Source organism: Passer domesticus, chromosome 6 (genome assembly GCF_036417665.1).
Source record: "Passer domesticus isolate bPasDom1 chromosome 6, bPasDom1.hap1, whole genome shotgun sequence".
Taxonomy (NCBI): Eukaryota; Metazoa; Chordata; class Aves; order Passeriformes; family Passeridae; genus Passer; species Passer domesticus.
In genome coordinates, this window is record NC_087479.1 from 43,811,589 (window position 1) to 43,825,287 (window position 13,699).

Consider the following 13,699-nt stretch of genomic DNA (forward strand, 5'->3'; position numbering starts at 1 on the left):
TATTTGGGTTGCTCATATGCCAAGCTCTGGCGCACGCAGTGTGAGTGGGCATGCTGCCACACCAACAGATGGCCATCTGTAAAGATGGTGCCAGGAGAGGAGCTTCAATAGCCTCAGCATTATGGAGATATTTCAGGCATTTTTGTTCCCCATAATTTGCTCACTAACAGTAAACGGACAGGCCTTTTGTTAATTCAAACTAGAAATGAGAACAGCTCATAAGAACCAAAATCCTTTTCTTTGGCTGCATTAAGTTCAGTGCTGTGATAAATTCAGATTAAACAAAGGGCAGGGGTGTAAGCCTAGCACCCTGACATTGAAATCTCCAGAACCAGGGGTGAGGGATCTCAGTAAAGCACAGCTCTGCAGTTTGGCTGTGATCTAGCATACATTCTTTGCCAAACTCCATGAGAATAAGCAGCTGGGACATGGGAGTTTGAACATCCTCCCTGTCAAACAAGTCCCTTGGGAAAGCAAACTTCTTCCATTTCCCTTGAAAGCTTCCATCTCTCTGTTAAAAAGATACCTTAAGCTTCCTGAAACAAATGCATTAACTGTACCATAAACAGGGCTGCCATGCCCTACTTTTTCTTCCTCTCATGCCATTCAGCCTCTGCCTTTTCCTTCTTTTGTAGGGACCGGATGAGAACGTCAGTCAATGTAGTGGGGGATTCTTTTGGTGCTGGCATTGTCTACCACCTTTCCAAGGCAGAACTTGACACCATTGATTCCCATCATAAAGGGCATGAAGACATTGAAATGACCAAGACTCAGTCAATCTATGACGACATGAAAAATCATAGGGAAAACAACTCAAACCAATGTGTTTTTGCAGCTCACAACTCAGTCATGGTAGATGAGTGCAAGGTACCTTTCACATTTATGGATATTGAGACATGTATATAGCACTGCATGCTTTATTTTATCTTATTTTTTAACCTGCATGTATTTTTCAAATCGTTCTGCAAATAACAATGTGACAACAAGGTCCATGAACCCCAGACGTTTTGAATGTGTTTGAGCAGTTCAAAAGATGGTTTTTTGCACTCTTCTTAAAACTTGTCATTTGATGGGAAAAAATCATGTACTTTGTTTACATATCAAAAGGCAAGATGCAGCGTATTATGGAATATGCCAAGACACAGAGAATATGGCATCACCTTCTATGGACATTTACTTAATTTTCTGTGGCAACAGAGAACTTAATTGCCAACCCAAATGAAGGATGGCTGCAATTCAGATGCAGGTGTTGTCACTTGCTGACTGCCTTCATGATATGCTGTTCAGAGGTCGACACGTTGAATGCGCTTTAGCATGAGAATGCTCCTGCACTCACAGCACGCTTCTGCTTCTCTTCTCTCAGCGATCCTTCCCGAGGCACTAAGGCACAAACACTCTCTCCCCTCTGTAACCCTTGCTGTAACTAACATGCAATATTAATACTAATAATGACATCTTGATCAGAGTGAGGTGAGCTTGAGCAACCCCACCAGTTGAATGCGAAGACAGCTCGGGAGGTTAGTGGTTAAAAGTTCACTAAGAAGCCACCACTGGGATGGAGCTGTTTGAAATCCAGAGTGAGCTTTTGAAAAGGAGGAGAAAAGAAAGTAAAACAAGGTGAAACTTCTCATTTAATAGTATTTTTTTTCTAATTTCATAGTAATTTTTTTGCACTGGTTAATGCTCCAGACTGATGCTGTGCACTGTCTTTGAGACAGTGGGTTTGCCAGTCAGGCTACCTTAGCCATTTATCCAAACAGATTCTCTTGTACCTTCCAGCTGCCACAACTGAGCCAGTATCTAGCTGTGAATGACTGCACTAAGTTCATTAGCAGATCACCATTTATATTAGAAATATAATCCTATACTGTAATTTTCATTTGTCTCTGACCTGGAAATGTTCTTTAGAATGATTTTTTTTCCCTAATGCTTACTTCCTGAGAATGTAGGCCAAACCTGAATTTTTAGGGGCTAAATTAATGTTGAATTCAGGGAAAAAAACAAACAGCATTCATCTTATCTTTAATTTTCCCCTGAATTTTCCAAGGTTTCAATGAAGTGATTTTTTTTTAAAAAATCATACTTTTTTCTGGCACAGCTCTCCACTTTCTCTTCAGACCCACTCTTTTTCCATTTGGAAAATTTAAAAAATAAGATCTAAAACGGAAAGAGAATACATACTCACACAAAACTGAAAATTGCCATTAATTTATATTTCTCAAAAAAGGCAAGGACACAAGAGATTAAAAATTAAAAAAAAACCACAACAATCTTTCTGGAAAGAAAGATAAAGAGTATGTTCACACACACACTTTTTGGATAACTTCTTTTGGAATTTTTAAAAAACTGTTTTTAAGTTAAATTGACAATACTCGGTTTAAGGTTATGTTTGTGGAACTGAATGCTGATAGTTTTATCTGGTCCCAGTTTCTCAGATTTGCAGACAGATCCAAGTCAAGTTAAAAAGTAGTAGCCTGTTGATGGTATCAATACTTGCTGCACTTTCTTTTCTCCTTCAGTTTCTCATATCATTTCCCTCAGCTGAGGCAATAGCTTGGCTCAAAAGCATGGATTAAAGGTGCTGTATGTCATCCTAAGCACACTCTTTAATTCAAATTTGGGACTGGTGATTTATGAGCTAGAAATGTTTGTTCTTTTAAATTGTTTTAGGTTTGCTCTGCTCACAGTCTCAGTTTGCACTTTTAAACTCATGAAAAGAGCCAGGCTTTACTGGATTGAGCACAAGACTGACTCTGAGCAGGTCACTTCTCTTGTCTGTCTGCAAGCTGCCAAAAGGATGTGTTGCTGTGACCTAATTGATGAGCTATGAATATATGCTGGCACTTGCAAAGCATTTGGATCATGTTGAAGTGGTCTGCAACTCCCAAGTGTTAGACTTGCAAAGGCAACAGAGAGTAGGATCTGGGGCTTTGAAACAGCCAGCTGTTAAATTTGAAAAGCCATCTCTTCATCCTGTCCAATGCGCTGGTGGGTTGAAAAGCTTACTGCAACTCTGGTCAGGATATGGAAAAGCTAATCTACTAGCATGCCCTTTCTATTTACTTTCTGTAATATATTCCATGTATAACACTAGTAGTTTATAATTTTGCATGGTCACTGTACATAATTAATAAGTAGTTCACCTTTGTATGGGGTTAGAGTGGTTGTTATTGCATGATATTTTTGTATTTTTTTTATTATCATATTTCACGTGACTCTGTGTGATTTTCATTTCTGAATAAGCTGATCATTCCTGTACTTGCATGTTTTCCCCTTCCAATTATCTAAGAAAAAGCTTGACTTTGTTTCAAAAATCAGTGCATTTTGTCATGTTTCCATGTCCCAATGCTTCCATGCATCCTGTTTATCCAGCATGGGGAATTTCAGCTCTGTCTTTAAGTTTTCATTTGAAGCTGAAGATGTTAACTTGCAAGGTAAGTTAGGAAAAAAGTAAACCATCCATTTAGAATTAAATGAAAGATTCTCTCACTTTATCAAGATCTACATCACTTTTGTAAAGTTAAATTGATATTTTACCTTTTTTATTTTTGATTTTTTAAAGTCATTTGGCTGGAGATTCTTTCTTAAAACAAGGGCTCGTTTATACTGGTCTTTGGAATGGAGCACATTGTCCAGTGTTCGCTGTAAATTGGTAGATCTCTATAGGTCTTAAAACGTAAAAAATCCTGCATATATCTTTACAGGAAAGAGTGAGGTTTTGCTGTACATCATGTGAGACCAGTTTAGCATTACTATGGATTTTTAATTGGACTGTAGTCAAAATCATCCACTACATTGTTATTATAGTGGTGTGATGAACAATACTTTCACAACATGTCTTTTCTTCCATTTCTTTAAAGGTGGTGTAATTGTAGGTGAGTTTGTATCGACAGACATCTATGATTATTCTGGCCCTGCATATTTTTCATGTTGTTGCATCAGATGCAACTTTGATAAGGAATTCTGCTGAAAAAACCACTATTTTCTGCATTAAAAAAAAAATCTGTTTTTGACATAATCCAGAGAAATCTGCAAGAGACAGGGCCAGTCTGACATATTTATTTTAAAAAAAGAAAACTGCAGTGAAGGTTAAGAAAATGTGGAACATTTTTCTACTACTAATGTTTTCTAGTCATTATAATAAATAAATGAACAGGAGTCTCACTATTTGGGAGTGTTTTGAATTCTGAATAAATACATTTTACTTATATAATAAGTGACAGTGTATGTAATTCATGTAAATATCATAATCTTCCATATAAATCTCACTACTTTTCTTGTCCAAGTGCCTTGGCCTTTAAGTTGCTTGTTGATGATAATTACTTGCAGGTGACATTGGCAACCAATGGCAAATCTGCAGACTTCAATGTTGTTGAAGAAGAGCCTTGGAAACGGGAAAACTAAACGAAGAGATTCCTAGCTGCATCCTTAATAAGTCCTGAAGCTATCTTGTGGCAGAAGATACCTTGATTAAGAAGATTTCTCTCTTTTTTTTTTTTTTTCCCTATTTAACATCTACAGTTTCTGTTTAATTTTGTTACTGAAACTTAGCAAAGATCTCATCAAGTCACTGTAGTGTCTTTGCCAAGCAATGATCCATAGCCCTCTGTCTCCCTTGTGTTACTGTTTGGATGATGCACCTGGAGAATGCTCCATGCAGTGCAATGCTATCTCACCCACTTCCCCTTTCATTCAAGACACAGAGAATGTAAATGCTGCAAAATGGGAAGATCAAAGTGCCAGTACAGTTCACTACAGGGACTCAGGGTCACAGATAACAAGAGAAACATAACACCACGTAAGCCTTCAAGTGTTTTGGTGACTCTTGTGGCATACCTGATCTGTTTATCACTGTATGGCTAAAATACCTTTTGAAAACATCCGTAAAGATTTCCATTTGTTTTGATAATAACAAGCACTGTACTTTTGTGCCTAGTTGTACTTTAAACTGAGCTTAGATCCGGGGCAGGATTAATGCATAGAAGTCATAAATTGTCCCAGACATTTTGTTAGATCAGTACAACTAAAACTTAGCACCAAGAGAAGACCTTCAATTTGTATGTGCATGTGGTGTGGTTTTATCAGAGGTCCCAGGGCAGGTGCAGCCTTTCTTTTATGCTGGGGCTGTGCTGCTTTGTGACCATGATGCACCATACAACACAAGGCAGTATAATTACAGGGGAAGTAGTTCCTTCACTAAAATCTATGGCTGAGGTGCAAAATACAGAAAACCATGGACTCAGTTGTGCCATTTTTAATCAAGGTAGGTGGTACCTTAGTGTTCACCCTGCTCCACTGATGTCAGAGGGGTTTCTCCTGTGCTTGGGATTCTCAAGTAAGGTACTACTAAGATTGGTTATGGATGTCATGATTGGGTACTTGATAATGAGCTGCAAACAAGTTCTGAATCCGTTACTCTTACAGAATTTTTGAATGTGATCATCAATAGCATTTGCTATGAAGTGAAAGCCATCTTTTGAGTCTGCCATGTTTCATAGAGCGGCTAAATCCTGAATTCATTGCTAAACCAAATTCCATATAAAGTTAAGAGAATTTGTCCAGGGTTAGGACTGAATGAAAATGAAACCAGAATTTCAGGATTTAGGCCAGTATGTTGAATTACATCTCTGTCTCTTTTGCAGAGTAATAACTATAACTCCCTAATGTCAGAGAACTGTTTATTTGAGCACATGGCATCTGAATTAATGAGACAGTGTTTGATCAACATACTATATCTGACTCAGCCTGTCAGAAGAAATTGCAGTGAGAATAAACACCCTGTGAATTTTTTTCAAAGGTGCTTGTTAATACTTAGCAATTTTAAGATACTGGTGAATACCATTATACTGTTAGCAATGTTCCATAGCAAAGCTGAGCCACGTGGTCTTGGAAGGTTCTTCTCTCAGAACAAGCTTTGTGCAAATGGGGGGAGCTCTCAGAAGTTTTCAGAATGAATCATAATACAAGCATATAGTGAACTTAAAAATGGCAAGAAACAGAGTTCAAACATTTATGGAAATAGGCATTCAGTGTCTATGCTCAGACCTGTCATGGGTTTAAAGGGGAATAATGTGTTTAACTGTAGAGTGTTATTTGGCTTTGTAGAAGCTATTAAAGTAAAAATATAATCTGCTTTTGTTCATCTGCATTCATATAAATATCTCTGAAACTGCACACGGACCTAAGCCAGCCAAGGCTACTTGCATGATTGATGATGTGCAAGATCAAGTCCATTGTCAGAGTATCCCTCATTTAAGCATTTATTGTGGAATATTTTTTCTTACCACTGTATTTTGTCATCACTTGAATGCCATGGCCAAGCAAATCCTGAGCAAAATGGCCTATATAATTTAACCAATATTGAACCACTGTGAATTCTGTAGGCCTCTAGCATGTGTTAGAGGGGGAGGCCTTTCCCAAAGGCCTCCTGAAGGATCTTGAGGATTTAAATTTTTTTTTTGTGAAGGATGGAATTGTAGATTATTCAGAGAAGTGGCAGGCAGGTTGTATTCTCTTTTCTTCAGTCATTGCTATTAGCATGTCCAGAGTTAACCTCTGTCTAGCTATTGCTTCCCAAGTAGTATTCCCTGGGTTATGGGCCAGAAATGTGCCTGGGATGGTGTGTAGGTACTGTAAAATGTTCCCCACTCTGAGGGTGCTGGCTTTCATCACGGGAAATTTGCTGTCACTCGAGGGGCAGTTATATCCAAGAATGAACACGCAGCATCTACCCCGATTTATATCCAGCATTCTTGAGCTGTTTCATGGCACAGCTCACCCATTAATAGATGATTTTTTTTGTCCTCTTCACCACAGGAGTTTCTCAGGAGCAGCCACACTGATTGCTTGCATTGAAAGTAGCTTTGGAAAATTGGTCTATATACTTTTAGCTGTCATTTGAAACTGTTTAGCAGTTGGAAACAAACAGGAATGTCAGCAACATGTGACTAGGCAGCTCCACAAAATTACATATTGAGAAACACTTAGAATATGCTTACAGTTATCCACTTGGGATGTAATGCCCTTTGAAGAGTGCTTCTTTGGATGGAGACTAGGGAAAGAAGGAATGCAGTGCTAGAGAAACCCCACCCACAAATGGGAGGATAAATTTGGATCTTTTGATAGGATTAGAATAGCAGACTGTGATTTTAAAGTGATAATTCTGTAGATACAGTAACTCAGGGATTTTTCAAAATATAATTATGACAGTATTTCTCTATTTAAATGTGGATGTGGGAGAAGGAGAAATGTTGGGTTTCATATATTCCTCTGCTTGTAGCCTGACTGAATATTTAATATAGTGTTACTCCTGTGCAGCACTGTATTAAATCATCAAAAAGCTTTCCATTTATGTGGGAAAATGTAACTCACTCTTGGCTTTCATTTCTCGATTTGCTCATTGCACGAGGCCGGGTTGCTACTTAACTAAATAAACAGAAAATAACCCAGGGACCATCCACTTCAGCTAATTCAAGGTTCACGTTTCAGCAGGCAGTGCTGGTTACTGGGCAGCCTCCTTTTACTTTCACTAGGAGTTTCAATGCATTCATTTGCATCTGGCAAATTTTTGTATCTGCTCACAGTGCTGGGGTGGCAAAGTTAAACAAAAAGCTCAGTGAAAAGTCATTTGGTTTCTGTGTAGTTCTTATTAACATTGTTTTTCTGCATTTGCTGCTCTGTCACCTTTGTCTGTGCAACTGTGATATCCTTTGGCCTTTGGATTGCTGGCAGCACATTGGCACATGGAAAAGTCTAGACCAGGCAAAGACTCAGTTCATTGCATACTAAGTGACATGCATGCTTACACATTTGCTTCATGCATTTGCTGCTCAAGCTGGGTCAGTATTCTCATAGTATCTGTTCACTGAAAGTAAAGCAGGCTGTGTGTTAGATCTGCAGGAGAGATGGAGCACTTTGCCACTTCTTTCTTCATTGCTTCCCTTGGAAAATAACCTTTGCACCAGCCTTTTAAGAAATGTCTGTGGGTCTTACACACAAAGATTCTTCAAACAGGTAGGGCAAAATCCACTTAGTCCCTATTACAAGATGTGCTTTTTCCATTTGAATTAGTGACAAACTCATTACGTCTTTGAAAAACTGTTTGCAATAGTAAAAACTGTGCCTGCAATGCTTTGACTACGTGAAAGCCCCACTGAAATCTGTGGGAGCCACAATGTTCCAGGAAAAATCAAGTCTCTTCCTGACTCTGTTAAGTTATAAGACATTTCACAATCCCATCCTAGGGGATAGTCTTTGTCTGCTATTTATAATGAAGTTGATTCTCACATGGAAAAGATTTCTGCCAAGATACTTCTTTTATACCTAATTGTTTCAGTGCTACAAGTCCAGCACTGAATTTAAACCCAGCATAAAAATAAGGCTCACTCTCAGTACAGATTTTTCCTATGTTTTTTTTCTAAGATATAGCTAATCTCTATTTCTTTCTCAAAGCACATGGAATTCTAGACTTTGTGCCACTTTTAAAAGTAGGAGTAATATAGATTTCTAATTTGTTTTCCATCACTCCCAGAGCCACTAGTTTTCTGGCAGTAGACATGCAGAAGTGTAGACTGTCCATCTGAGAAGCTGAGGCATCAGCATGTGAACAGATTTATTCTGGTGACTTGCCTGCATTTTCTTTGCTTCCTTGCCTTCATTTATGTCATTGCAGCCTTGTTATAGCAACACAGGAGCAGTTGCACAAATCCCCTTAACTACGGGCAATATTAAACCTCCCCTCTAACATTCACTTCTCTTTCTATCTTTAAAAAGGCTCTGAGCTTTAGTACTGGGCTCAGAATAATCCTTTTGTGAACTGTTCCTCATGTCTTTAATTTCCATTCAACTCTTTTTATTGCTGCATTTGAATTAATTTACAGAAGGATAAATAAGGGCACTTTATAAAAATGTACTGTAATATTATTCTGTTATGAGCCTGAAGACTATCTTGATTTATTACTGTGACTTTTAAGGCCACAATTAAGATATTTTTCATATTAGCCATTATGATAGGTGTATAGTCCATTGGGACGGTTCACCTCAGCTATAATTCACCATATAAGATTATGTAGAAGCTCCTGTTCCCAGCAGAAAGCATTCTTCTCTTATTTTCTTCTCTCCAATAATATTGGTGATTTTGAAGGGAAAATATTTACCCATTTTCCTTTGCCTAAAGAATGGTATAAAGAGTGTAGTTTCAAGTACTAAAAAGAACAAAGGGTTTACAGTAGTGAAGTGTCAAAGAAGGCAGTCAAGCTGTAAATGCATTGTTCAGCTTTGCCATGCTGTTTTTCAAAATGTCGTGTTCTTGCTCATTATTTTCCTGAAACAATGTATTTGGTGCATATTCCTTCCAAAGTCACAAGTCTTTCTTCCCCCATGGGCACCAAGGCTGTGCCTCCCCCCAGACAACGCACAGACCCGAGGCAGGACTCCTGGAGGAGCCCCCGGCAGCAGTGCCTGCTACAGGCTCTGCAGTGGGTGCCTCCTTCAGTTTTTCCTCCTGCTCATACTTTATGTTCAGTGGAAATCTGCTGCTATGAATGAGTCAAAACGCTGCTGATGTCCAGGTCCTGGTAATTCTTTTACTTCTCATTTGAGTGGCCTCCCTGGCACAAGGTTCTGAGGAACTGTCCCTCACAGGTGCCCACCATCCAAGAGACATCCTCTCCTGTTTAGGGGAAACCCAGTGACTCCCCAGTAATGCTTGATGCAAATCTAACAGATAAAGTGGTTATGCAGTTGCAACTATGAGTCTTACAAAAAAGCCAGGTTACAAACATTGGAAAAGCCTAGAGCACACGACTGAGCCACTGAGTAGGTCTCTACTAGTCCAGGATGGAAATAACCAACAGCCTAATACAAGATTTGGGGAGACAAGAAGACTTGTGAGGTTTCTCACTTAACCCAAGCTTTGATCTCCTTTTGTTTCTAACTCCATCCTGCTGCAGAGCCAATAATGATCAATGCTAGAGCATCCAGCCCTTCTAGTCTTATACTCACCATTCAGGAGTCTGCAACTGCTTTTAGTGATGCTTTGTGGCACACACCATTGCACAAAGGGAAGCTGTCGCACAGCCTGGATTGTCTCTGTATATTGCTTTGTACATAAATAATGTAGTCTGCTGGAACTTTTGTATCACTCTATTCCATTCATTTTTTCTACCGTTTTTCAGACTGTAAGCAAACTGTGCTTGCATATTGATTTTGCAGTCAGTATTGTAGATTATAGCATTTCCATGTTGGTGTTTTGTATGGACTTGTGACTTCTTGTGTACTGCAGGTTGTCCTTCCTACTTAAAGACAACTGCATTCACTTCCATCCAATATATCCTGCTCCTTTCTTAAATATATCTTATTTCCTATGATCTAGTATGAGCTCTTGCTTGTAGAATGCATCAGAAAAAGTTGAATATGTATTTATAGTGTTAAATATTGTGTGCTCAACACTGATTTAGTTAAGAATAATACAGGTTTTAGGGGTTTGTACTTGTTCTCTGGAAACTACAGTGTAGACTGAATTAAATTACCTAGTATCTGTAATTTACAGACACACAAATATTTTCTTAGAATGTTTTGTATGGGATCATATTAGGTAGGGAAATAATCCTTTAAAGGTGATCTATACCTTAGAACAAAATCAGTTTTCTTATGACATTTAGGATCAATGAAGTATTTTTGTGTTATGTTTGGTGATGAATTATAGACAAAGCACAAAATGCAAGACACAAATAGGAATTTCAAGATGTCCTTACATGCTGCAGTTCATCATGGAACAATACTATAATAATCTGAGCAATCTTCTAGATTGACTGTCTTGGGCAATCGTCCCTCACTTTTATAATTCTTCCTGATGTTACCTTTGCCAAATCCTGCAGTTCTTCCTTAGGACCAGTTAATGTATAACTGACTGGCTCAGAATGCAGTTTATAGAAAATAGATCTGGGTAGGCAAAAAAAAAAAAAAAGTTGTCATGCCCCATCCATCTTGCTACAATACAGTGTGTGTGAGTTCAGCCTGCGGAAAAAGTTCAGGATTTTGCCACCTAATTTTGCCTTCTTGAAAAAGGACCAACAGAACCACCATGGGACCAATGTAACTGGGTAGCATCCATGAAAATACCTCCTGTGTTCTTAAGTATTTTTAAGAGAATAACCACTATATTTTTCAACCCAAATGACAGTTACTTCTCATTTTGGTAATTTCTTCCCATTAGGCAAATACCTGTTGGCATTAAGGTCGTGGCTATAATAATTTCAACTTAATTAATAAAGAACTCTTTCTAGAGGAATAAAAATAAAATAATATAAGTATTCGTAACAACTGTATAACAAACAAACAAACAAAAAATCTATGGCCTACTAGCTCTTTGACTGTAATTCAAAACAAAGAAAACATTGAATAGGAAGGACTGCTGTCCCAGTGTGACTGATACTGGGTATCTCTTCAGCTATTCAGAAATTCGTGGGGCCATGTTATTCTGCTGAGGTTTTGGAGCCTATGTTTCTAGTAGATATATATGTAGGAAGTGTGTTGATATACCCTTGTATTTTGATCTATATTGTCTTTTAAATCAGATGTAACAGGTATTAACTTAATAGGAATTGCAGGTAGAATAGTGCTGAGTTACTAATAGCTGTAAAACCTTATTGATACCAGTTTTGACATTTTGTTGAAGCATGATGTCCAGTGCCTCTCTGCACTTAGTGTAGATAATGTAGCTATCACCACGTAATTTCAGTGAAATGGTGTATACAGTATGTGTAGCTGTGCTTTAAATTAATTTAATTGGTTTCTGTGTGTTAAGCCATAGTAGAAAATTAGACCGTGTTTTAAAATTTTGTTTGACTTTCTGTTTTTCATTTGTATCTGGGTTTGTTTCTTTCTGACCATTCAACTGATTAGATTCCACAGCTTAGTAACTATTTTATCTGTCTCTTATGGAGTACTCAGTTTTAATAACATTCAGAATCATGTATGCAGCCAGCTCATTGTAAATATGTTAATTTTAGTTTTCAATATCTAACCAGTATGGTGTGTATTAGAAGCTGCATGTGTGTAGTTCCCTGGCAGTGAGTGAAAGTGATCCCAGCATAGATTTGCTGCCTGGTGAATACACTTGTTATGACATAAAGAATTAACGTTCACCTGGAATGATAAGTTTCTGTTTTATTTTCATCTTGTTTGCTTCAAATGTTTGGACTCTTTATCACCAGAAGCTTAGTTAGTCACCGTTTAATTTGGCACAGTGAATGAGGGGGAGTCCATCTGACTGCATTCCTGTTGGATGCCCGGGCTGCTTTGGCTCTGTGCATCAGTCAGCCCTCAGAGCCCTTAGTCACTCGTGGCATGGCAGGATCCCTCTGAGTCACTTCCAGTCACTCCTTGACCACAGATGCCAGGAAAGCAGTGCAGTCCCACACTGGGACTGGGCAAGCCTGCAGGCAGCAAGGGGCTGCCAGTTCTCTCCAGAGTGCCTGAGGAGTCCGAGTGGGAACCTCTGCTTCATCCCCCTAGCAGGAACAGTCCATGAGAAAGATGAATGGACAATGGGGCACTGTTTCTTTCGTTGTTAAAAAGGGATATTAGCATTTATTGGAAAATAAATGCCAAACTAAAGCTTCTAAAGCTACTGTGGTTGTTGTACAGGCCTGTTATTTACAAAAGTATGTCTGATCATAAAAACAGACAGATCAACTACATAATCAGTGGCAAAATCTTCTGATATCAGAGCCACAGTTAAGATCCATGAGAAAATAGAACCCTGCAGCAAAAAGAAGCTGATTCATTCCTAGATACTCTGGACCTGGGTCTTATAAATAGAATCATCCCCTCTAGGCAGAAAGAAATAAAAATTAGGCCCCAAAGCACAGAAAATATCCTGCTTGGTGAGTCCCATTATGATGCTTCAGGACGAATTGCACACTGGAGTATTCTGTGCTGCCTGCTCATCATCCCTTGCCCCTTCTTTAAGGTGACCAGGCATGGACTGGAATGTTTTGTGATGTTCTATTGTAAAAAGGATTAAAAAGAAGAGGGAAAAGGTTGGTCTTTATACTCAGAAAGTTCCTGAGATTTTGAAATTACATACTGTACAGTATCTATAGCACAGTTTGTTTAGAAATTAATAAATGCAGATGGTAAAATTTCTCCCAACCCTGGGCTCTGTTCTTGTATATTGTAGTTGGAATGCCCTGTAGACTGATTCTATTTTTGTAGTTCAGATCCTTTCCTCTTTACAAGGATTGTTAGTAATTTGCTTTTAATGCTTTCTTACAGAGTGAACTGATTTCTGTAACTTTCATGTATAAAACAAACTAGACATTCTTTCTATACTGGAAATAGTCATGAATATAATATTTCACTAAGTGTTGTACCTCTTATGTACATATCATCAATAAATGTTGATTCATAATTTTCACAGCTTACATCTGTGACTTTTCATTTCAGCCTGGGCTCAATATGGGAATGCTTTAGGAGTTTAGATGAAGCAGTCTGATGAGAGAGACTGCCTGTTCATGCAGGGTGGAAGATGGATCTGATTTTGCAGAAGAGTTAGAGATTTCACCCCTCACTTTATCCTTCAAATATTCCAGGATGCTGGCTGCAAATGAGCTCATTTTCCACAAAGGCCAGGATTCACTAACTTCAGTTCTTGGCAATGAAGCCTAGAGAAGTGAAAAGACGTTAGAAGAGTAGG

General features: G+C 38.4%; 1 protein-coding gene across 5 annotated transcripts in view; it reads left to right on the forward strand.

Moving 5' to 3' along the window:
* The window catches only part of SLC1A2 (solute carrier family 1 member 2), an 88,964-nt gene extending 75,537 nt beyond the window's left edge, over positions 1 to 13,427 (forward strand). For 4 of the 5 annotated variants that reach the window (XM_064425031.1, XM_064425029.1, XM_064425030.1 and 1 more), the window contains 2 exons: positions 636 to 867; positions 4,330 to 13,427. In XM_064425031.1, the coding sequence (XP_064281101.1) occupies positions 636 to 867; positions 4,330 to 4,404 (307 nt within the window). In that variant the 3' untranslated portion in view covers positions 4,405 to 13,427. Of the gene's footprint in view, positions 1 to 635; positions 868 to 3,372; positions 3,435 to 4,329 lie in introns of all 5 variants that reach the window. The other variant, XM_064425032.1, reaches the window with a different exon arrangement.
* Positions 13,428 to 13,699: the final 272 nt, after the last annotated feature.